Genomic DNA, 26,292 nt, shown 5'->3' on the forward strand with positions numbered 1-26,292 from the left:
AGGCCCTGTGCTAACAGCATGGATTCTCCTTGGGATTCTCTGTCCCTCTTTCTCTGCCCCTCCCCTACTTTTTTCTCTCTCTCAAAAATAAGCATTTAAAAATATTTTTAAAAATACTTCTTTCAATAAGTAGTGCTTTCAATAAGTCATTAATTACTTAGGAAATTTGACTACATTATGAAACTAGCAGTGCATTAGGTTAAAACTCAATGCTAGCCTGCTAGCTTATGATGTCTAAGGACATAAATTGGTATTTTTATCTTTGTGTCTACATGTGCCCTAAATATGTAGTCAGTGCTCCATAAAAACTTGTTGAATTATTTTTGAATTTGCTTCTTTGGATCAGGGCCACATAAAATAAATTGGATTTAAAAGTTACTATTATGGAAAGATTTTGTAAGGCATGGACTGGATAATATGTAATTATCTCTTAGAAGCTTTAAAACTTTAGTGAGCTTAGGTGATCTAAACTTGCATAGTAACTATGAAAATAATTTGCTATCAGTTATGGAGAATATTTTTATAAGGTTCACTCATTAATTCAAGGACTAAGTGAGCCCATTCTAGAACATAGACAAGAATTGATAATATATCTTCATCATATACAGCCACATAAGAGTCTGCACTTGGAGAAACCCTATTTGCAATACAGAAATGAAAACATATAATTCCATACAGAAAAAAATGATCAATGATAGAAAACATTTATTCCAAATATTTATCCTAATTACTATAGGTACTCAATATATGTATGACAAGCCTGGGGAAACATGATTGGTAAAAAAAAAAAAAAAAAAAAATTATCTAGGAAAACAAATGTAGTTGTGACAGTTGAATGTCAGTGTGGGAAAAACTGACTTTGATCCATATTTTACCCTTTATATTACAATTGCCAGATGCATCAGAGTTAAATAAGAAGTAAGGATGGGATGAATAGGAGGAGCACAGATTTTCAGGACAGTGAAACTATTCTGTATGATACTGTAATGGTGGGTCCATGTCATACATTTGTCAAAACCCATAGAATGTACAATACCAGTAGTGAGCCATGATGTACACTATGGACTCTAGGTGATAATGATGTGTCAAATAAAATTTTATTTTGTTCAACTTTTGGAGAAAAAAAATAGTGATGGCTCAAATAATGAACTAAAGGAACTATAGGTTTTTTTTACTAAAAGATTTTAAAAAGTATTTAAGGACATAATGATGTCCCATATTCATTCATCTAAGTTGTCAGCACTCAACTGGACTACTGCAATACTCTCCTGACTGGGTCTCCCTCCATTCTTGCTCCCATTAAAACCATTTTCCTCAAAACAGCCATAGTGATCCATTAGAAATACAAAGTGATGTTAGTTGCCTGTTTCAAACTACTCCTTTGATTTTCTACTTGATTATTTAATTCTCCTTTGTTGCCTACAAAATAAAGTCCAAATTCCCTTTGTATGGGACATAAGATCCATTACGACTTAGCTCTTGCCTCTCTTACAGCTTAGTTGTCTTTCAAATTTTATGTTCTAGTAATTTGCAACTGCTTCATGTTCTTTAAAGTTCATGCCATGCTATTTCATGATTTTGTGACATTGCTCAAGCTTTTCCCTTTCCCTGGCACATGCTCCCCACCTTTATCTATCTTATGCATATTCATCCTTCAAGACAGGTCAGATACCATCCTCCAAGCTGAGTTAGAGTCCCCTTCTTGGGTTTCTGTAGCATCATATGCATACTTCTATCTCATCAGCTACCAAATCATATTGAAATTATCTGTTTATAAGTCTGTCTTCTCCATTAAACCATAAGTTTCTTTAGGAGAAGCCATGTATAGTCATCTTGTGTACCTAGCCAGCTCCTGGAATATAGCAGGCATTTAGTAAATATAATGAGTACTTAATAAGCCATCTTCTGGGTACTGCACCAGGGACTAGTGAACTTCATATATTCCATTTCTGCCACCCAGTAGCTCACAGCCCACCATACAAAAGAGGACATGAGAAATGACAGGCATGAAAGCACTGTGACTAGTGAAATGAGTCAAACTGGGTGAGAGTCTGCTGTCTTCTTAGCCAAATTGAAATTGCCTACCACCAACCATGCTCATCCATGAGAATGAAGAATGGTAGAATTTTCCTCTGTTAAAATCACTTCTGAGAAGTGACTATTGAAAGACAAGTAGGCAGACTGAAGAGACAAGAGGTCATAGTGATCTACAAACTCATCCATTCCCCCCCTTTGAGAGTCTTGATATGCACTCTTCAATGTGATTGAAAAAACCTCTACAGGCTTGTGTTCTCTAGAGTCTGATATGTGATCAGGTTTATTCTGTAAATAATGAGAGTTGTGGCAGAAACACTTCCTTGCTATTACTATTTTCAACACTGTTTTATAATGGAAGCACATTAACAAATTTATTTTGTGCTATTAGCCAAGCATAGTGTTAAGATATGAAATAAGATTATTCCACTCAACCTTCATAACAAGCCTATGAAGTAAGTACTATTATTAACTGCATTTTGTTAGGGGAGGAAATTGAAACTTGAAGAGATCAAGTAACTTGCCAAGATCACGTCTGTAGTAGGCATTAGAAGCAGGATTTGAAGCCAAGCAGTCTGATTCCAGGGCTCACAGCTTTGGTGAGTGCACCATACTACCTGAGCTGTACATGGTAATGTGCAGTGAACACTCATTACAATTGGTCCATTATAAATTGTTCCTGACTTCAGGTAAATGGCAATTTATAAGACTGAATAATCAAGTTGTCAGTTTTGTTGCTTTTTTTTTTTAATTAAGGATACTTTGGGACCTGTAAAAGTGTTAACAGTTCCTCTCAGAAGCCTGCTAATAGTGGAGTACTTTAAACTTTAAGGATGCTATCCACATAAGAGAAATAAAATCTTATCATTAAAATATCTTTTTTTTTAATGTTTATTTTTAAGAGAGAGAGAGAGAGAGGGAGATATAGAATCCAAAGCAGGATCCAGGCTCTGAGCTGTCAGCACAGAGCCCAACATGGGGCTTGAACCCACAGAAGGAGAGATCATGACCTGAGCCAAAGTGGGACACTCAACCCACTGAACCACCCAGGTGCCCCTAAAATATCTTAATTTTTTTTATATTTAGCAGTTTTAATTAGTATATGATTAGTATATGGAAAGAGTCTTCCTGTGGAAAGAAATCCAAAGTGCTACCTAAAGACTCAAGTGTTTGTTTAAAAAAAAAAAAAAAAAAAAAAAGCTTTACTTTTCTCCTTTTAGACTCCAGAAACAGTTTCCTCCTAAAGCTGACTTCCTTTCTGGAAATGATTTTTGTTTCCAACCATGTTGAGAATCCTTTTTTTTTTTTTCATTCCTTCTCTCTCTCTCTCATTCTTTCCTTCCTCCCTCCCTTCCTCCCTCCTTTTGCTTTTCTGGTAGTAGCAGAGAGGAAGGAGGGGGTGGGCACAGCAAAGAGGGAAAAAAGAAAACAGAAAAAGAATTGCATGCCACTATGCCTGAATATATCCTCTACTTGTAGATAATTCCATCCGAGTTGCACTTTTGCCTTTTTATTTCCGTTTTTGGACACCTCCTTTATCATCCAGCCAACTGGGACAGACAAAGCACTGTTGGTGCCCTGAGCGACAGAACTCTGGTAGGGGGCTGGCTGTAAATTGACGTGGCATGGAAATTCTCCGCTAAGTTGTAGCAGCTTGCATGTTTCTCCTAAGATCAAGCCCAGCCTCCCAGAGCTGTGGCTTAATCATCATGGGTTCAACGACTTTACAGAAAAATGGATAGAAAATGTCTTCAGCTCCTTTCTTTGGACTCAAATGTTTTCTTTTTGACTATCTATGGTTTAGCTGAAAAAATCAAAGCAGTTAAGTCTGTAACTTTCTTTTTGCAGCTTAAACAACAGAATTTGCTGCTCTCCCTCCCCTATCCTGCAATTTAATTCCTTACAGATTTTGCCATGGGGTGCGGACTTAGAAAGCTAGAAGACCCTGATGATAGCAGCCCTGGAAAAATATTTTCTACCCTGAAGAGACCGCAAGTGGAAACAAAGACAGAATTTGCTTACGAATATGTATTGCTGGATTTCACTTTACAAGGTAATTTTTGCTTCTATTTTATTTGTTAAATGAAATCTCTCAAAGAGAAGGCACCAGTTTTTTTAAGTGTTGCTTGTGAATTTTTAAACTATTCTTCACAGATTGTGTAAATCTAACAATAATGCTTTGTTTCTTAATAATATTTTGAAAGGTTTTTGTTTCGTTTGCTTCATTATTTTATAATATGGCTCATATATACTTTATAAAATTAGAAAAACCGCTTGGAATTATTTTTCATTTTTAAATCAAATGCTTATTTGTAGAAGGATAGATAAAAATGTTTGATTTCTCAACCTAATAGCTATAGCCTTAATGACAGTTGGGTCTTGAAAAAGATCTTAAAGTCACAAGAAGGTAGCTTGTAGGGAATATGATTTGTATGGTGTGGAAGAAGAGTATTTGCTAAGATAATTCTGAGGTTTCCAACTATGTAAAATTTTGTGATTGTAATAGTCATTTGATATTTTTAACCAAGCTAAACTTGAAGTTTGAAAATACAGTAAAAAAGAAAAAAAAAAAAAAAAAAGATAGTCTTTCTGTAAGACATTTCCTTTGCTTGGTGCCCTGTCCCTAACAGAGAAACTCCCTGTTCCAGAAAGTTGGAAACACAAATAAACAAGCCCAGATGGCAGCCCTGTGGAAAGAACAGAGGCAGCTCAAACTCACAAATACTTTGCCTCACTTCTTTTGGAACTTCAGGGTGTACAACTGCATGGATAAAACTGAGTTTTTAAAAACCAGAGCAATATCTTTAACTATGGGGTACTGAAAATGAAATTTCGAATGTCTTGCTTGCTGTTAGACTTTCCACATATCAGTATTTTAAGTTCTTATTACAAAGTTACACTTTTAATTCTAATAAGCCACACGTTTTATCAGTGAATAGAAAGTTTATACTAAATATATGATCATGTTGGGTATTAAATTCTTTTCAACTTAAACACAAATTCCCCATTTTTTGGTTTCCTCTGTGAACAGTGCATCTTTGTGCGAGAAGCAAGAGCAGCCCATTTTTCTTTGTCAAAAATTGAGCTAGCCAGCAAGCAAACTCCCTTCCAGGGACGTACACAAAATCCTAACATATACTTTCAATATATTCACATTTCTATTTTTATCTAAGGCTAAGGCTACCAAAGGTGAAAATGTCAATATTCTTAATTTTCTTTTTAATTATGAAAGTTAAAAGTGGATTAAGATAATAGTGGTAATCAGAGAACTAACCAATCATGTGAATTTTTTTCTATACTTTTTCAAAAACCATCATTTGAGAAAATATTTCTGATGTGGTGCTGTGTTTTCTGCATTGATTGTTCTTGTCAATTATTTTTAGGACTAGTTTCTGTCAATCCATAGGATGCAAACACACACTCTCCTTAACCTAAAAACCTTGTCTACTCATAAACTTTAGGCCAGAGCCATTTTGATCTGCACTTTAAGATTTGCTGCACAATCCACCATGGGATCATAAGGCTTAAAGTAACTGGAAAATTTTTTTCTGATTTACTTCCTTTTCACAATGTTAGCAGTCTCAAACAAATATGCATACATGCAGTCATGCTTGAATCAGAAACATCTACAGCTTTCGTCAGAAGTGATTTTGGTTTTGTTATCAGAAGCACTTCTCTCCATTAAAGTAGTATAATTACTACCTCTACTCTAGGTGTTTGGAGGAGGTAATAGTGTTACACTATGAAGTGTAAGTATGGGCACAGATTACAAATGCTAGCACAGAAAGCAGGCACATATTTTAAAGTTGCATCTGGTTCCTATTTGGATGAGGCGCCTAGTCTCCTGGTGCCCCTTTCTGTCCAATTCTTCCACATTTTTTGTTGTGTTTTGTTTTGTTTTTGTCTTTGCCTTTGCGTCAGAAGCCAAGACTCTGTATCACCCCAAGTGCACAAACCACCTTTCTTTATTCCGTTGTTTCTGACGTCCACCTGCCACTCTAGTGTATAGAGGAGTGAGTCGGGGTGGGGGTGGGGGGGTGGTGGTAGTTAAAACATGCCAGTCTTCTATTTAACACTGGCAGTTCTGTCCTGGGATTGCTGTAAGTACTGAATAGTGACACCTCCTATTTCTCAGAAGCCACTGTGAGCAACCGTTCAGGAAATAAAATGGTCTGGTGACAGCTGTGTGTGCTCATGATGAGCCTGTCTCTTACCTTGTTTTCCTCCATTTTTTCCAAATAGAGGACATGAGACAGAGAGAAAGTCTCAGTGGGCAAAAGGAGACCCTTTGAAATTTCCAGTGCCCTGTGTTAGGATGGCTAATGATCCTGAACAACTTACTTATTTTCATTCTTTTATTTATTTATTCTCTTTCTTTTTCTCTTTCTTTCTTTTTTTCTTTCTTTTTTTCTTTCTTTTTTTCTTTCTTTTTTTCTTTCTTTCTTTCTTCCTCCCTTCCTTTCTTTCTCTCTTTGCTTCCCTACACTTTGGGGGGGGGGGGGAGGCTGGCGGTGCAGGGGGACTTTGAGCCATTATTTACATCTCTATGGGAGAAATAATAGCATAGTCATGAAGAACATAAGACTCTGGAGTCAGAGTTCCTGGATTCTGAATCTAGGCTCTTTCACTCACTATGTCAGGTTTATAAATGTTGCTGTATCTTGGTTTCCCCATCTGAAAAATAAGGATTCTGATGGTACTTACATAATGGAGTTGTTTTGAGGATTAAGGAGGATAATACAAGATAATCCATTTAATAAAAGTTAACTATTATTATCCCTCCTGGCTTTGTGCCAGGTCTACCAACTGCACTAGTGAGATTTTGGTACAATTTTTGTTTTCTGTGAATGTGTATTTATGAGAGTGAGTGTGTATACGACTATGTTACAGAATTTCTTAATAGAATAGAATAGTTAAATTAACTCTGCAAATTATCCAAAAGTGTTAGTTTCATCCTTAAATCCCAGAAAAGAATCTGAATAATAATAGCCTTAAGGATTTTTAAAGCACATAGAGCTTTATGATTAAAGGAGTTTTACTAAAACCCAATAGAAAGAAGGACAGATGGTAGCTTTGAATTTCTAGTAAAATTATGTAAAATATATTAAGGAAAATTTTTCTGGTCCCTAACTTGCTTCCTTATTATTAAAACAAGAAACTCATTGTCTTTTACCACTACTGTTGACAGCAATAAATACATATGACATATGGATTTTGTAAAAGATACTGATAAGTACTAGGAATACAAAGAGGAATAAGACAGTTTCTGCCCTCAAGTATTTTATGTTCTAAATAGTCAAACTAGACAAGACCCTAAACTCCTCAGGGTCAGGAACTATTTCTTACCCACCTTTGTATCCCCCTATCTAGTACAGTGTTTGGTCCGTGAACAATGGCCAATAAGCTTTGTTGAATTAATGAATGAAAAATTATCATACAAGATACAAGAGGTAAAATCAATTTTGAGTAGGATCAGTTAGAACTGGAATTAGGACTTTAACTGATTCTGAAGAAAAGTAGGGCTTAGATTATCAGAAAACGATTAAGAGGTTGAAGCATACACAAAAGCTGTTGACTAGAGCAGTGAGCTAAGGGAGGTTTTGTTGGAGAAAAGGAGAGAATAAGGTTGGAAATAAATGGAGTATGAAATGCTCTGACCTGGCTAAGGAATGACTCCTTGATTCTATGGGAATTAAGCAGCTGTAAAGGTTTTTGAACGACTAAAAACCTTTAGTTTTGATAGGTACAGAGAAGGTTTTTTTAGAAGATTAATGTGAGATTGCAGTGAAGAGAGATGAGAGTGAGGATATTTATTTAGAAGGCTGCTTGTAGTGGTCAAGGCTACCAGTGGACCATGAGGACCTGCATATTGGGGGGCAGCAATAGGATAGAATGCAAGGGGCAAATATAACAGACATTATGAAGGAGGAACTTACTAGCGTGTGTTGGCTGGTTTTGAAGGAACAGAAAGAATGAGGAATCCAAGATGCCTTCCCACTTCTGAGTAACTGTGTAACTGAGCCTGAGTAACTGTGGAAATAATGATGCCTCTTACCATGGAAGGGGCAGCCCAAAGAGAGTCAGTGTGTAAAACAGCAGTTCCATCACAGGCATGTTCCATTTGAGGGGGCAGTGGACATCCTGGTAGAGATTCTTACAGATACATAGCTGGAGATGATGATTTCCAGGAGGAACTGAAATAGTTAAAGTCTTAAAGATCATGAACGTGAGCAGAGTATAAGCATCTTGGGCTGAGTTGTCAGGCATATTTAGCCATATTGAAGACAATTTCAGTAAAAATGACTGAGAATGAAGACAGTCAGGACTACATACACCAGAGAACACAGGAAAGGGAGGGTTTCAAAAAGCAAGAAGTGGTCAGTAATTTCAAGTGGTAAAGAACTTGTAAGAAGAATGAAGATGCAGCACTGTAGAGCATTAGAGAATCAACCAGAACTGAATAAAGGATCAGAAATGAGGGAAGGAAGGGGCGCCTGGGTGGTTCAGTTGGTTGAGCTTTCAACTTCAGCTCAGGTCATGATCTCACAGTTTGTGGGTTCGAGCCCCATGTCGGGCTCTGTGCTGACAACCTGGAGCCTGCTTCGGATTCTGTGTCTCCCTCTCTCTCTGACCCTGCCCCGTTCATGCTCTGTCTCTCTCTGTCTCAAAAATAAATAAACATTAAAAAAAATTTTTTTTAAAGAAATGAGGGAAGGAAGGAGGAAGGAAGGAAGAGAGAAAGGAAGAGTCGGTCCCACTAAATTTTCTGTATCTGTCTGAATCTAATAAATTCCTGAGCATTTCCCAAACAGTCAAAAGATTTTCAAAGGTAAAGTGCTACATTAAAGGAACTTACAATAAAAGCGACTAAATTTAATCAGGCATCAACATAATCCCTGTTGTAGTGCCTAGCCCAAATTCCTATCAGGTGAATAAACCTATACAACGAGTTCTATTATGTTTGAAATGGTGAGATATTTTGGTCTAGAATAATAATAAAACCTCACAAATACCACTGGGGGAGAAAAATATCCCATTCTAGACTGAAAAAGAAGAGAATCTCTGATAATAGCAGAGTTGATCAACCTAAATATTGATGTTGAAAGAAAATACATATACATTGATATTGACAATCTAAGTTATGTTTTCTATCCTACATATACTTCTTATATCTGGCTGGACATTTACTCATTAATTGAGCTAATATTTATTGAGTATCTACTGAGCTAAGAGCTAGGATATAAAGATAAATAAAGCCTAGTCCCTGCTGTTATGAACCTGCACTCTAGTGAGCATCCTACTGAGGGACACTGATAAATAAACATTTAGTTATAATGTGTATGTACGCTATACACTATGATACAGGCTATGTTAGAAGTTATGAGTTATGAGTTATGAGGGTTATAGGAGAAAAAGAAGAACACCTCTACCTGATTGATGGGATCCAGGAAGATTCCTTAAAAGAAGGGTCAACTCATCTGAGATGAAAAGAATGAGTGGGACTTAGACAAAGGTTTGTATCCAGAATATAGAAAATACAACTGCAAATTGATAAGGAAAAACCAAACAACTCAACAGGAAAATGCACAAGGAATTTGGACATGCAATTCACAAACTAGTTAATCCAATGACCATATCAAATAGACGTATGATGATGTGCTCAACCTTATCAGTAACCAGGAAAATGCATGTTAAAACCACAGTGAGGTGTGCCTGGGTGGCTCAGTTGGTTAGGCGTCTGACTTCAGCTCAGGTCATGATCTCACAGTTGGTGGGTTCAAGCCCCGCATTGGGCTCTGTGTGTCTGATAGCTCAGAACCTGGATCCTGCTTCGGATTTTGTGTCTCCCTCTCTCTCTGCCCCTCCCCCGCTTGTGCTCTGTTTCTCCAAAAATAAACAAGCAAACAAAAACCACATTGAGACGCTACTTCAAAACATCCAAAATGGCGTAAATTTTAAAAGACTGCTAATATCATGTTTTAGTAAATTGGTACAACCATTTGGAAAAACAAATTCTTTGGCATTATCTAGTTAGCTAAAGATATACCTAATATAAATGTGTGCACATGTGTACCATGAGGCACATATAACAATGTTCATAAAAGTGTTATTTATATATTTTTTTAAGTTTTTATTTAAATTCTAGTTAGTTAAGATATAGTGTAATGCTGGTTTCAGGAATCAAATTTAGTGATTCATCACTTACATATAACACCTAGAGCTAATCATAACAAGTGCCCTTTTTCTCTCTCTCTCAAAAATAAGTAAACATTAAAAAAAACTTTTTTAAAGGGGGGCGCCTGGGTGGCTCAGTGGGTTAAGCGTCCAACATCAACTCAGGTCATGATCTCACAGTTTGTGAGTTCGAGCCCCACATTGGGCTCTGTGCTGACAGCTCAGAGCCTGGAGCCTGCTTTGGATTCTGTATCTCCCTCTCTCTCTGCTCTCCTCTCTCTCTCTCTCTCTCTCTCTCTCTCTCTCTCTCTCAAAAATAAACATTAAAAAAAATTTAATTAAAAAAAGTGCCCTTTTTAATACCCATCACTTATTTGACCCATCCCCCACCCACCTCCCCTCTGGTAGCCATCAGTTTATTCTCTATAGTTAAGAGTCTCTTTTTTTGCCCTCCTCTTTTTTCCCCCATATGTTCATCTGTTTTTTTTTTCCTAAAGTTCCACATAGGAGTGAAATTATATGGTATTTGTCTTTCTCTGACTAACTTATTTCATTTAGCATAATGCACTCTAGCTCCATCCAGGTCAATGCAAATGGCAGGGTTTCATTCTTTATAGTTGAGTAATATTCCATACACACAACATCTTTTTTACCCGTTCATCAATTGATGGACATTTGAGCTCTTTCCATAATTTGGCTATTGTTGATAATGCTCCTATAAACATCGGGGTGCATGTGCCCCCTCAAATCAGTATTTTATATCCTTCAAGTAAGTATCTAGTAGTTCAATTGCTGGATCGAAGGGTTGTTCTATTTTTAACTTTTTGAGGAACCTCCATGTTTGCATTCCCACCAACAGTATAAGAGGGCTCCCCTTTCTCCACATTCTCACCAACATCTGTCATTTCCTGTGTTGTTAATTTTGGCCATTCTGACAGGTGTGAGGTGGTATCTCATCATGTTTGATTTGTACTTCCCTGATGATGAGTGATGTTGAGCATCTTTTCATGTGTCTGTTAGCCATCTGGATGTCTTCTTTGGAAAAATGTTCATGTCTTCTGCTTATTTCTTAACTGGATTATTTATTTTTTGGTTGTTGAGTTTGATAAGTTCTTTATAGATCTTAATAACCCAAAAGTATGAACAACACAGAAATCCAAGAACAAGAGTAGAAAAATAAATTGTGGTACACTTGCACAATGGAATACTATACTGCAAAAGTCAGCAAACTTTTTCTGTAAGGGACCAGATAGTAAATATTTTAGGCTTTACAAGCCGTGTGGTCTCCATCACAATTACTCCGCTCTGCCATTGTAGTACCAACTTACCATTCATTATAAAATAGGCCATAGGCAGTACTTTGCCAACCTCAACTATACTTCGATGAAAATGAATGAACTACAACTACACAAGCTACACAAGGTGAATCTCACAGGCATAATGTTGAATGAAAGAAGGCAGACACAGGGGGTGCCTGGTTGGCTCAGTCAGTAGAGCATATGACTCTTGATCCTGGGGTTGTGAGTTTGAGCCCCATATTGGGTGTAGAGATTACTTTAAAGAAAATAAAAATAAAAACTAAAAAAGAAGACAGACACAAAAGTATATGCCTTATGATTCCATTTATATAAAACTTGAAAAACTGGCAAAATTGAACTATAGTGTTTAAGGCTGCATTCTTGGATAGTAAACTAAAAGAAGAGAAAGGAAATGATGACCATAAAACTCAAGGTAGTACAGAGGGGAGAGGGAGACTGTGATTGGAAAAGGCAAAATGGGAGACTTCTGGAATGCCCACCATTTTCTGATTTTTGAACGGATGATGGTTACCCAAGTGTTGATAGTGTTATGTTTTGTTTTGTTTTGTTTGTATGTGATAGTTCAACCCCTACCCCCAAATTTTTAAAAGATGAAAAAAAAAGACTAGGGGGCGCCTGGGTGGCTCAGTCAGTTGGACGTCAGACTCAGAATTCTGCTTAGGTTGATCTCACAGTTCATGGGATCAAGCCCCACATCAGGCTCTGTGCTGACATTGTGGAACCTGCTTGAGTTCATGATTGGGCTTCTTTTAAAAAAGAAAACTAAGTAGAAAGTGTGGGTAAGGCAAACAAGGCTGAAAGACAAGACATACAGACTTGGAAATGAGAGAAAATTACATGGTCTGTCTGAGGCCCACTAATAAAACAGAACGGATAGAGAGTAGCACATGACACAGGCAGCAATGAAATTAAGGCTGCAGGAGTGTGAAATGGTCATAATTTGATCTTTCATATATCTGCCTATAATAATGAACCATGTAGTTCAGTAGAATTTTGCCATATTTAAAAGTACAGTTATATTACCTCAACTAAGAGTGACTACCAAAATGGAATCTTTCATTGAAAACATAAAAGCTTACATAATTTGGATATTGTTCATCTAGCAGTTCATATTTCTAAATAATTTTAAGCATGTTGATAATTAAACCAAATATCCCTTTAATATCCATACATTAAATTGCTTAACAATTTATTATAGTTCAAAAACTGTAGCCTAGCTCATATCTGAATTTTCACAAATTCTATATTAACATGATCCAAATCAATGAAGTTTTACTTTCCTATAGGCACCAGAGTGTATGGCTGTGGAGTCATTCTGTCTGGTTTGATCACAGCCTACCCACTTACTAGCAGTTTGGGCAAGTTACCAAATTTCTCTCTTCCTGAGTTTCCTCATCTGAGAATAATGATAATATCTACCTTATGAAGTTTTTGTAAGGGTTAATCAAGATTAGACATGTAAAGCATTTCACATAAGTGCCTGGCACAAAATATGCACTTGGTATATGTTACTTATTAATTTTTACTATAATTGCTAGATATCTATGGAGATTGACAGTCTTATTGCCTTTTGAAAATATGATAAAATTACTGCCAGTGTTTGTACATTGTATGTTTATCTGAGGAAACAATGTTTCATAAATATTTCAAAAACACATTCCAATCTTCAGAAGTAAATTGGTGGAAAGAACATACACGTCTTGGACAGTTTTCATAGAGTTACATCATCAGAGCAAAGCTTTCGACATTGAGCAATTTCATAGCTTTATACTGGATGGTGAATTTTTCTATTTTTAAAATTTGATCTTTGTCTATGAAGCTTTTAAGCAAATGAGTGTAAAAAAGTCTATTAATGGGGCACCTGGGTGGCTCAGTCAGTTAAGCGTCCAACTTTGTCTCAGGTCATGATCTCACGGTTTCTAAGTTCGAGCCCTGCATCAGGCTCTGTGTTGACAGCTCAGAGCCTGGAACCTGCTTCGGATTCTGTCTCCCTCTCTCCCTGCCCCTCCCCCACTCGTGCTCTGTCTCCCTCCCTCTCTCAAAAATAAATAAACATTAAAAGAATTATTTTTTAAAAAGTCTATTAACATTTTATTTTTTAAAACTATAAGTGATAGAATGTTGCTTGACCTTCAATGTGTTTCAGTTTTAGTTATAAAAATCCACTTTGCATTGGTATATAGTTTTCAAAGCAATTACAAACACTTTCATCAGTTATTCACAATAGTCTTGTAAGGCATAATAAAGCATTTAAAAATTATGTAGCATCAATTTAACAGTAATCAACCACACCCAATAATGCTATGAACAGTACCATTTGCTCCTTCTCCCAAAGAGCTGAAAAAGAATTGATGGTGGCCTGGGAGCTAGGAAGAACAAGACGGATGGCTTGCAGCTGCTGCTAACCACCTGTGCTATTCAAATTCTAGCCAAAACTACCACCACCTCCCCCTGAATTTCCTGGTTTAAAAAGTAATAGAGCCACGGGACATCTGGCTGGCTCAGTCAGTAGAGCATGCGACTCCTCATCTTGGGGTTGTGAGTTCGAGCCCCATGTTAGGTATAGAGGTTCCTTAAAAATAAGATATTTTTTTAAAAAAAGTAATTGAACCTCTGATATTACTGCCCCAGTATAAAGACATCAAATCAAAGTCTTGGCCTCAAACATCAAACCTGTTGCAGAAATTTGATTACTCACTCTGGTGAGTACTGATGAAAATTCCTCACTCTGTGTGCCTAGCTCTCCCCTTCCTCACATGTCTCGACTGAATCAGGCTTCTAGTCTCCTTTCAGCACAGCTTAAAACATTAGTAAGAATTGAGGGAATTACATGAAGGGAAGTTCTCAAAAAAATTCCCAGATTTATTTTTCCTCTTTTTGCTCCTGGGTATGATGCTGGCATGTTTAAAGCATGTCTCTATGTCAGATGAGAACAGTTTGTTAAAAAGAGTGAACTCCAGCCTTTCTATCACCATTCTTCTCCTCTTCCCACTAATGAGGAAGAATCAGATCGTTCTTCTGTGTCCTAGGATGCTGAACACTGTCTAACATGATCTAGGTGGCCTGGCCTGGACCTGAGCAGGCTCCAGTCTGCAGAGTCCCTGGGGTGACCCAGAGCAGAAGGTGCAAGCCAAGGAGACATGGGCCATATTCAGCCTTCAGACAGGTTTCACTTGGTGTGTACAGTGTTAAAATATGAATTAACTGTCGTTTTTTTTTAAATTGGCAAATATTACATAAGAATCTGGATTTGAGGGTCTTCTTAAAAATTAGAAGATCCAATAACAGCCAGGCTCGCCTGCCCATATGGCAGCCCTCAGCCAGGGCTACTGCTGTCTTTGGATGAAGTTCTGAGTTTTTTCCAGGTCCCACAGCCTCCTCCAGAACAGCTCCTTTCTTTGTTTTATCAGCCTAGAGCCTTCAGGCATTTGAGTCCAAATCTCAGTGTAATAGGTCAGTGAGTTAGGAACCCCTGATATGGAGTGTGAGCTAGGGATGCCTAATCCACAGGGTGAGTTACGGACATGAGATCTAGAGCATGTGTTAGGGCCTCTGATCCAGAGTGTGAGTTAGGGACCTCTAGAATTCTACAGGATGGGAGCAGGCCATGTGCTTGGAATAAACCCAAATCTCTAAAACAATCTTTTGGGAGCTTTTTAAAACCAACAATGATGTATCTCTGAAGGCAACTTCATTTGAAGCTCTCTTTTCTGACTGGATCACCAATAGGCACACCTATGAGGGTTTACTTTGTGCTAGGCATTGGGCTCCTGTTTTACAGTTACTATTGAGGAACTCTATGGAGTTACTACTATTATTTATCCTTGTCTCGGAAAGACAAAGTAACTTGTTTCAGATCTAGTAAATGGTATAACCTTGACTTGAACCCAGGTGATTTGCTTCCAAAGCCTAATGCTCTTAGTAAGGATACTGCATTTCCTCTCTTTGCAGAGGAGAGGAGTTTATTTAACAAAGCAACCAACAGTTATATAGCACATACTGCATGCCAGATACTTTCTAGGAACGAACATTAACTTATTTCATCCTTCTGACAATCCTATAGGGTGGATCCTGTTATTACTCTCACTTTGCAGATAAGGAAACTAAGGAACATGGGTGCAAAGTACCTAGTAAATGGCAGACTTGGGATTTGCACCCAGGTTCTAGAGTCTGTTTTCTAAACTGATGTTCCATGAGCACCCTGAAGCTCTGTTAATTAAATATGTTAATGTTACACCTAATTTTTCATTTGTTGATCCTTTAATAAATATTTTTAAGCACTTACCATAATTGTTATGTCTCTAATGAGTGCTATTTATCAAAAGACACAGACCTTCAGATAGAAGAATATACACACTTGAGACAGTTGAATAATTAATGTAAGGCACTGAGCCCAAAACAAACATGATCTTCACATAAACTTATGTTAAAATATATTTATACAATTTTTTCTCCCTCCCTAACTTTTCTAGATTTCTCAGTTTGTTATTCCTCCCAAAACTACTGTGTGTGTGTGTGTGTGTTTAATGCATTAACATTTCTTTTGCTTTGAGATGCAAGACCTTACTTTAGTGAGAGTGCAAGAGGGTGTGGAGTTGACCTGGAAACCCGGATTTATTCCATTGACATCACCAGAGAATGAGGTGTTCCTTAGAAATACATTCTCCACCTGAACAGGAACCCCCTTAAGCACCAATGTTAGTCTGTCATAGCTATCTTCTTGGCGATTGTTTTTAATATGTTACATAACTCTGCCTTTGAAAACCATGTTCTGAAACAAGAGAATGGAGGGAATGAGTTCATTATAATAATCAATTTGGGACAGTGAAGTGTAGAAAGCCTGTTAAGTGACCCCAGACTGTATGTAAAGTTTTAATAGTTCTTTTATCTAGTTTTGTAATTCATTTTATTCCCTCTGATGTCCTCTGTCTCCTTGCTACTATTGTTATGTCCTTGCTCCTTCTTAGTGGGTCTCCAAGCCTCTACAAAATCACTTGGCACTGGATATGAGATGCTTTCAAGTTGTGCATACAGGCACAGAATTAAATAACATTGAGTCTCAGAATGTTGTGCTCTTTTCAATTCTTTTTAAGCCTTCCAATCAGCTTGGAGTTAATATATCTTTAACACATCTCTAATGGCTAATTTTACTTTTCAACAAAGAGAATAGAGCTGTGGCTCAGAATCTTTGGTAGATAACAGTATCAAGCTAGAATATAATGTGTTTTTGCTGTATTTATTTGTATGACAACTTTCTGCTCATGGTAAGTAATTCTGCTTTTACAGTCCTATGAGAAATATAAATTCCTTTTGAAATTAGTTTAAGTTTAAATATTTTTTAATGTTTATTTATTTTTGAGAGAGGGGGAAGGCAGGGGAGGGGCAGATATAGAGGGGGACAGAGGATCCAAAGCAGGCTCTGCACTGACAGCAGCGAGCCTGATGTGGGACTCAAACTCACGAACTGTGAGATCAGGACCTGAGCCGAAGTCGGATGCTCAACTGACAGAGCCACCCATGAAACCCCTGAAATAAGGTTAAAATTAAAATGAAAATTTAAAGAGGAACTGTAATGATATGGAAGTACAGATGGTACTCAGATAAGACAAAAACTGAAAGTGTGCTCAATGACTTAAGTTTGGGATATGCTACCCCAGTCCAACACACACATGGTAGTGAGGGGAGCTGAAGGGAGCTCCATGCCTCTCATGAAGAAGTGGATGCTTTGTGAGAACTTTTTTGGTAAGCTGAGGGTTTATTTGAGTACTAGGTTTTTGAGGCTGCTGGCAGTCTGCTTTCCAGTTACATGGAGCAAAAGTCTCTTACCTCTAATTTTTTGCCATATGTCTTTACCATACATAGATTTAAACAACTGAGCATGTCAGAGTCCTATTTTTCTTCCCTGCCACCTGCAGTTTGGGTGAATACTCCTCTGTGTACCTGTCTCCACCACTGTTCAGTCAGTGTCAAACCTGCCAGCTTCTTGTGCGATAGCCCTTGACATATATCCAGATGGTATCCTATCCCTCACTTATTTAGCACATAGTTGAAGAACACCTGTAAGGGTCTTCAGACTCCTTGCTATCCTGAGCACTTTTTTTGAACATAATCCAGCTTCAAACTGTCTGTCTCTAATTTGGCCCTTAAACTGAACACAATCCAATTATTAATTCAACAAATATTAACTAACTATTGATGTGGTAGGTGCTGTTCTAGGTGTAAAGAAATAGAGGTGAACAAAATGTGAATATCCCCACCTTCATGAAGCTTTCATTTTGGTGAGGGAGGCAGATATTAAAGAAGATAATTAGGTGAATATACTAGTATATTCTGATTATTATTTAGGTGGTGATAAATATGAAAGGGAAGGAAAATAAACAGGAAGTATACCAATGGTGGTCTGCTCAGCACAGAATTCAGTGAGCCAGTTTGGAAACCGTTTTCTTTCAGATGACTATGATCACATTAGGTTAAGTGCTAACTTATAATTAATTTGTGGGCAGCTAAAGTCTCTAGGGTTTCCTCCTTCCCCCACCAAATGAACATGTGTTAAATCAGATTTCTCTCATTCTGTGTTTTGAACTATGAAAAGAACTAAGAATTTATCCCTGTTCAAATTTGGGTGGGTGGGGGGTGGGAACATATATACTACCAAACAAAGAGTTCTTCAAATCCTCATTCTCTTTTTTTTATGTTTATTTTTTAATTTATTTTATTTTTTATTTGAGAAAGAGTGAGTGTACAAGTGGGAGAGGAGGGCAGAGGGAGAGAGAGAAAGAATCTCAAGCAGGCTCCACACTCAGTGCATAGCCCAATGCGGGCTTAATCCCATGACCCTGGGATCATGACCTAAGCCAAAATCAAGAGTCAGGCTCTCAACTGACTGAACCACCCAGGTGCCCCAAATCCTCATTCTCTTAGCCAATGTATTTGCAACCACTTCTTTGCTATATAATTATCATTCTTCATTGACTCCAAAACATTGTTGATTGTAAAACACACCATTACTTTATGTACTGCTAAGAGAGAAAAAAATCACAAATTAAACTATGACTTACTACTTTCTCACTTAGTAATTTAATTCTTACCAATGGTAAAAGCTCTTTGAGACATTTTTAAACGTCAATTATTGGGGCGCCTGGGTGGCTTTGTCGGTTAAGCGTCCGACTTCGGCTCAGGTCGTGATCTCACGGTCCGTGAGTTCGAGCCCCGCGTCGGGCTCTGTGCTGACAGCTCAGAGCCTGGACCCTGCTTCGGATTCTGTGTCTTCCTCTCTCTCTGCCCCTCCCCTGTTCATGCTCTGTCTCTCTCTGTCTCAAAAATAAATAAACGTTAAAAAAAAATTTTAAAAATAAATTAATTAAATAAAATAAACGTCAATTATTCCTTCTATCTCTCCTCCATACATAAAAAAGGAACACTAAGTGCAATAAAAATATTCCTAAAACTTCTTTACACTCAGGCCTCAATTCTTCTAAATCACTTTCAGATTCAGACCCCTTGTGTCCCCTTTTTTCCACAGAACTTTTTCCTCTGAGATGTCAGGAGTATTGGAAATGCCACATTTCTTAAAAGAGTCCTGGGCTTTTCTCTGAAGTACCTGACACCCATTCTGAGATTGGGGCTCTCTTGATATTGCCAGAGGTTAACAATGGCAAGTTTTCAGGCAACAACCAGGAAATCAGAACTCACAGTTATAATTCAAGTGATCCTTGAATGGTTTGTTGACTGAAACCTCAAGCACTCTCTCTAGTCATGCCATATGGAAAAACAACCAACTTCACACAGCTTGTGATACCCACTATAATTACACCTGGCCAGTGGGAGTGGTTAAAATGCCAGGAGAGATTTCCAAGCCAACACACATCCCTCATTCTTATATTGAATTGTATAATTTACAAAGACACGCTTTCATAAGATGAAATGCTCATCTCCACTCATATATTATTTTAAGTTATAAACTACAATCTACATTCTTTTGTGTTTCACTTTTGTCAGGTAAATAGTATTTTTTCAATAAACTTTAAAATTTCTTATACTTTCATGATTTTTATGTATTCATTTTATAACTTACCTTACCTAAAATAATCATGTAAAGCCAATGTGAAAGTATCAAAGTTTTTCATTTTTCTGGCATCATTTTGAGAAAGAAGGCATAGCATACCTTTTTAAACCAATAATCTAGGGGCGCCTGGGTGGCTCAGTCGGTTAAGTGTCCGACTTCAGCTCAGGTCATGATCTTGCGGTTCGTGAGTTCAAGCCCCGCGTCAGGCTCTGGGCTGATGGCTCAGAGCCTGGAGCCTGTTTCAGATTCTGTGTCTCCCTCTCTCTCTGACCCTCCCCCGTTCATGCTCTGTCTCTCTCTGTCTCAAAAATAAATAAATGTTAAAAAAAAAATTTAAACCAATAATCTAGTGCTATTGTACTTTTCAAAAAAAAAGTCTTTAAAGATTAGCCTAAGCTATCAAATTCCTAGAAGAAAACATAGGGTGGAACTTTCATGACATTGGATTTAGCAAAGATTTTTTGGATATGACACAAAAAGCAAAGGCAACAAAAGCAAAAATAGGTAATATGACTACATCAAACCTAAAAACTTCTGTGTATCAAAGGACACAATCAACAGAGTGAAAAGTCAACCTATGAAATGGAAGTAAATATTATATCCAGAATATGTAAAGAACTCTTATTGAGAACAAAAATAACCCAATTTAAAAATGGGCAAAGGACTTGAAAAGGCATTTCTCCAAAAATGATACACAAATGGCCAATGAGCATATGATGTTCAACATCACTAATAGGGAAATACAAATCAAAACCACAATGAAATATCATACCCATTAGGATGGCTACTATTTAAAAAAAAAAAAGAATAGAAAACAAGTGTTGGCAAGGATGTAGAGAAATTAGAAAACTTGTACACTGTTGATGGGGATGTAAAATGGTGCATCCACTATAGAAACCAATATGGCCATTCCTCAAATACTTAAAAATAGAATTACCAGGGGCACCTGGGTGGCTCAGTCCATTAAGCATCTGGCTCTTGATTTTGACTCAGGTCATGATCTCATAGTTCGTGTGATAGAGACCTACGGCAGGCTCTGTGCTGATAGCACAGATCCCACTTGGAATTCTCTCTCTTCCCCTCTCTACCCCTCCCTGTTCACATGTGCTCTCTCTCTCAAAATGAATGAACATTTTTAAAAAATAGAATTACCGTATAATTCAGCAATCACACTTCTGGGTATACATCCAAAAGCATTGAAAGCAGTATCTCATACAGATATTAGCATGTCCACGTTCATAGCAGTACTATTCACAATAGCCAAGAAGTGGAACCAACTCAAATATCCATTGATGGATGAATGGATAAACAAAATATGGTATATATATACAATGGAATCTTATTCAGTCTTAAAAAGGAAATCCTGTCATATGCTACAACATGGATGAACCGTGAGGATATTGTATTAAGTGAAATAAGCCAGTCACAAAAAGACAAAAAAATAGAGTTGACCCAACAAGAAGGATTTGAACTGCACAGGTTCACTTACACACAGATTTTTTTAGATAAATACAGTATAGTACTGTAAATTTATTTCTCTTCCTTATGATTTTCTTCATAACATTTTCTTTTTCCTAGCTTACTTTATTATAAGAATACAGTATATAATATATATGTGTGTGTGTGTATATATATATATATATATGCGTTAATTGACTGTTTATGTTATTGGTGAGGCTTCCAGTTGACGGTAGGCTATTAGTAATTAAGTTTTTAGGGAGTCAAAAGTTATACGTAGATTTTTGACCATGGGAGTTGGTGCCGCAACCCCCATGTTGCTCAAGGGTCAACCGTAATGTATGATTTTACTTGTATGAAGCAACTAAAGTAGTCAGCCTCTTCCCAATCCTCAGTTCTTGATTTCTGGGGTTTCCTTCCAAGCAATGGTATGAGAGTAGACTTAGGTAAGACAACGTTGGACCAAACAGTGACTCCAACCAAGTCAGCAAGGGAAGCAAGCCCAGCGGGATCCTGAAGCTCTCTAAGCCTACAATCTCATTCTTTGTATGTGATAAGGTCTCCCAAATTTCTCTCCAGATTTCACTCCAAGGTGGAGCTAATTACATCCAGTGTAGTTCCACTTCTCATTACTTTTTACCTCATTTTCTTTGTCATTTTCTCATTGCAATATGATTAATTTAAGGAACCTAAAATGGGGCCCGAAGCTAGACCATTCAGAAGTGAATATGACATTTAACTCTACCTGGTTGGATTCTCACTAGGTTCTTGACCACCTTCACTTTTATAATCAAAAGAGTAACAGTTTTGCAACACTTTTTGTGTGTTCTTTCCCTGTTGTGTCTCTCTCCAACAAGTCCTAGATAATGTGTACATTTGTTCCTGAATTTACCAGCTAACCTTGATGGCTTTCCCTCCTTTATGCAATAATTTTACTTCATAGTTTCCCTAATGAACAGTATTTCCAACTTAACATAATAATAACCTAAGGAAAATGCTAGGCATAGAAAGAAAAATAAGGTAGGTTCGTTGCCATTAAGGAATTCTTAGTCTAACAGCAGACACAAACATATAAACAAGCAACTATAATAAAGTCTGAAAAGGAACTAGTAGAATGCACACACAGAGGAAGAAGTGATTAACCAGCCTCAGGGAGCAGGAAAGGAAGTGAAGGCCTGGTGGCATGAAAGAGCATGTGAGGTTCAGGAACTGCAGTAGTACAGGCCTGCCAAAGCAAGACCTACAAGAAAACAGATGACAACAGTGAAGGCTGAATAAGTAGAAAGAGGCCAGACTATGAAGATTCTTCAGTATCATGCTAAGTAAGGCATTTCCACTTCCTATAATAAACAGCAAGATCCATTAAAAAGGCCTCATTTTGAAAAAATTTTGTGGAATTAGTATATAATCCTAAAAATAGGTTTGGGTTATGTATGTATCATTCCTTAGTCTTAACGGTTTATTGTGTTTTATAGTTTTTCAGTTTCTTTGTTTGGGAATAGGATTGGTAGTTAAAATACTGAAAAAGTAAAACCAAATGAAAAATGGAGTGATTGCCACACAACCATGCAGCACAGGGCCATTGGACGATGAAACCCAGCTGTTTCCTTCCAAGTCCAGGATCATTCTCTTTGGTATCTCTCCCTATACATAATGATGAAGAAAATACATTGTAAATAAATTAGTGTAAATCCAAAAGAGAAAGAGACTTTGAGGAAATGGATTTGTCTTAATTTATATAACTTTTCTATTGAGGGTTTTGTTTTCTTTTGAGACATTGGCATGAATACCCAGTGTTGGTGGATTTTTGTTCCATCATGTGGATACTAATGTAAGAGGAGGCAGGGATTTCCTCTGACCCTTCTTCCTTGTCTGCTTCTTAACCTCCTTCCTGTGTTCAGGCAATTAGCCACAGTTCTTTGCTGGACACCACGGACCAGACTGACAGATGGCCAACAGCCAGCACTGCTCACGCCTGGAATTAAGTTCATATGTTTTGTTACTCAAGAGATAATCAAATTGCAGGTCTATTTCTAGATATTAATTCTTGACTTCTCTCCAGAAAATGAGAAATATTGTTACAGAAAATAAAGTTGTTTTTTAAATTAACTCTGCTTGAACATTAAGAACATTTTCCCAAATAACACACCCTTTTCCTTTTACTAAAAACTGTACACATTGTACTACTCTATAGTTTTTACAGATTTGCCCTGCTTCAAAGGGCTAGTTCAATTACATATCACTATTGCATTTAAAATTCCTCTACATTTAGAAATTTTACTTATTAAAAAGAACTTCAGGATACCTTTCCTTTTTCAATTCCTCCACTCAAGCATTTATATAAGTGCCGTAAGAAATCATGTTTAGTTTCCCAAAGAAACTTAAAACATGATGCTTTTGAAGTGTAATTGGAAATAAGAAAGCACTTGACAATTTTTGCTTAACAAATATCATTACACCCACTTTTAATTTTTAGATTTGTATGAATTTTATTTTTAACAATGATGCATCTCAGCTTGTTCAGAATTATAAAAACAATTGGCTCTCCAACTTAATATTGTTTCTCATATGTATGTCTTCCATATCTATTAATGGAATACCATCACTCAAAATGAAATTCTAAAAAATAAAGCTGCCTTAATTGAAAAAGTAAATATAAGGCATTTCTTACCTTATCAATAAGACATATTGGTAATATTACATATTTACCAGCTTATAAGGTTACTTTTGCTTTTTTCTGAAATTAATTTAGAAAATATATAATACATGTTAGTGTAACTTTGAGATTAAGTCACATGGATATGCTTTCCATTCATTAATTATTGTCACACATAAATAGAAGTAACATATAATTCAATTTTATAAATGTGCGATTTCTCATTGCATTTGATATTTCAGCCTCGCCAAACCCAGAAGTCATCAAGATAAATTCAATTCCGGATATAGTAACAAAAGTTGAAGACTACTATCTTAAAGGATATATTGTTGGGGCTATTCATCCTGTTATACAACCTGTGGGGCAGCGAAAACACCTACCTGCAAGTTACCTGTACAGGGTAGTGCTATTGCGCTTGAAGTTAAGGTAAGCCTAGTGCTCAAGGAAACAGACTAAGAAGCTGTCGAGACAGTTTTCTTTGGTTAAAAGAAAAGAAAGTTTGAACGTAATGATGGGGAATAAAGGATATTTAGGGGGGTTGGTTGAGAGCACATTTTCTAGTGGTTAAACCTGGAATGAAAGAAGGAAACTTACACCTCCCTCCTTTTTAAAACTCTTCCTTGATTTTAGCCCCTTGCAGACAAATGGGTCCTAGATGAGGATGTCGGTGAACAAAGGAAAAGGAAGATAGATTCAAGAAGCACCTAGAAGCTTCAGCAGATGAGGGAGTAGTTGTCAGCTACAGGTCCTGTCACTGGGCTAAAAGAGATGACTGGACCAATGAAGTCCACTTTCACTGAGTGTTTTTTTTAACTGTCCTATACTGTTTTAATAATAGTGGCAACAGAAACTAGCTCTACCTTCTAAGCAGTTTACAGCAGAAAGGCCTACGTGCAGAGTTCTCACAAATTGATAGACTTCAGCCTTTTCAAAAAAAAAAGGGGGGGGGAGTGTAAAGACCATCCATTTTAGTTCATTTTTTTCACTTTTTTTGGTAGCTGCTTTCCCAACTAATACTGCAACCATTTTTGCCAGCCTAGCTTGTAAGTTTGATAGTTTTCAAAATACAATCGCCCTTTCCAGTGAGGAGCGAAAATAACCAAATCAATGTCTTTGATTAACACATTAAATTTTTTCACCCAACTCTTTAACTATATCAATCCATCCCAAATACCAGGGTAAAAACTGTTTTCTCTTTTTAGTGATGGCCTAACAATTGATTGCTTTAACTAAGAAAGGGCTAAGCAAAGAAAGGTGCTTTTAAGGGACACTGCCTGCTACTTATCAGTATAAGCCTATTTATACATGTCTGAGAGGGTTTGTACAGGCGTCAGCTTTCACCATGAGATCGAATTTGATCAGATACTCCAAGCATTATTAAATAAACATGTCATTTTATCACACAGTAGCAACACTTCTAATTATAAATCTTATAAACCATGTATAAATTATTTTGTCTTTTTTAACATTATTTCAAATGGACTTAGTAGTGCTCTGACAAGGCTAAGAATAAGCAAAGGGTAATGATCAGAAAAGAAAAAAAAGGAAGAAGACAGGACAATATTTATTTGCATTTAAAGAGGACCTTGACTAACGTTTTTGTACAATAATCAAGTGTAACAGTGATCTAAAATCATTTCTTACAATTTTTATTAAAACCGCTGTTGAATTTTTTCTTCCATATCAAATCAGAAATTATATTAATAGAGGTTTATATTAAGAAAATTCAACCTGTTTTTCTGGTATTTTTACCTAAGAAGACCACCATTATTAAGTTTGAAATAACAACAACAAAAAGATTGCCTTGACCTTATTTGTGAGTTGCTCTCTCAATTTTACATAAGCATATTAGCTGAAAATGATCAATTGACTTCCAACCATGGGTATATTCTCTGTTACAGCCTGAAGCATTCGGCAGCATCCAGTGGACAAAGACGCCCAAGGCTCGTGATTGAGGAATGTCCTCTAACTTATGAGACACAAACAAATGACATAGCAAAAGAACTGATAGAAAAGGTACTAAATGTATACATTTTTTCATGTGATATTGAGAAATATTTGGTAATTCTTCTTCATCAATCTCCTTTCTTACCTTAAAAAGAACAGGGAAATGGTAAGTGACTTATTCTTCCAGAAGTTAAAACATATTGAAGCACACATACTAAATTATACAGAGTTAGAAACAGAAATACAGGTCAATGGAAATGCCAGCAATAAATTTACACACCTATAAGAAGTTTGGAAACAAACCCAATGAAATAAAGTGGGAAAACAACCATCCCAGAAAACAACTGCTGGGGAAATGGACAATTTGCTCTGTGTAAAATAGACTCCACACATTTCAAATGAGATAAAGAGGTAATTTTTTTTACCTATAAAAAATACAGAAGAAAACAAAAGAATAGACATACTGAATTATGAATAAGTTGAGGAGTTTGAGAATATAAATATAACTTATATATTAGGAAAATTAAGCTTAAAAAAAGAATCAGTGTGGGGGGGATCTCCAATAAGTGTGTCTTAGGGGGGTTTATTTAAAAAATATATAAAATGAATACAAATGCATGAAAGTAATGTCCAGTCTT

The 26,292-nt window shown here is 36.8% G+C and overlaps 1 protein-coding gene across 1 annotated transcript in view; it reads left to right on the forward strand.

Annotated features, from left to right (window-relative positions):
* Window positions 1-26,292, forward strand: part of RFTN2 (raftlin family member 2) — a 77,746-nt gene that overhangs the window by 7,709 nt on the left and 43,745 nt on the right. The window contains exons 2-5 of the mRNA XM_049615207.1: window positions 2,521-2,633; window positions 3,883-4,087; window positions 23,950-24,133; window positions 25,609-25,723. Coding sequence (XP_049471164.1) covers window positions 3,949-4,087; window positions 23,950-24,133; window positions 25,609-25,723 — 438 coding nt within the window. The 5' untranslated portion in view covers window positions 2,521-2,633; window positions 3,883-3,948. The remainder of the gene's footprint in view (window positions 1-2,520; window positions 2,634-3,882; window positions 4,088-23,949; window positions 24,134-25,608; window positions 25,724-26,292) is intronic.

This window comes from Panthera uncia (assembly GCF_023721935.1).
Source record: "Panthera uncia isolate 11264 chromosome C1 unlocalized genomic scaffold, Puncia_PCG_1.0 HiC_scaffold_3, whole genome shotgun sequence".
In the NCBI taxonomy this organism is placed as follows: domain Eukaryota; kingdom Metazoa; phylum Chordata; class Mammalia; order Carnivora; family Felidae; genus Panthera; species Panthera uncia.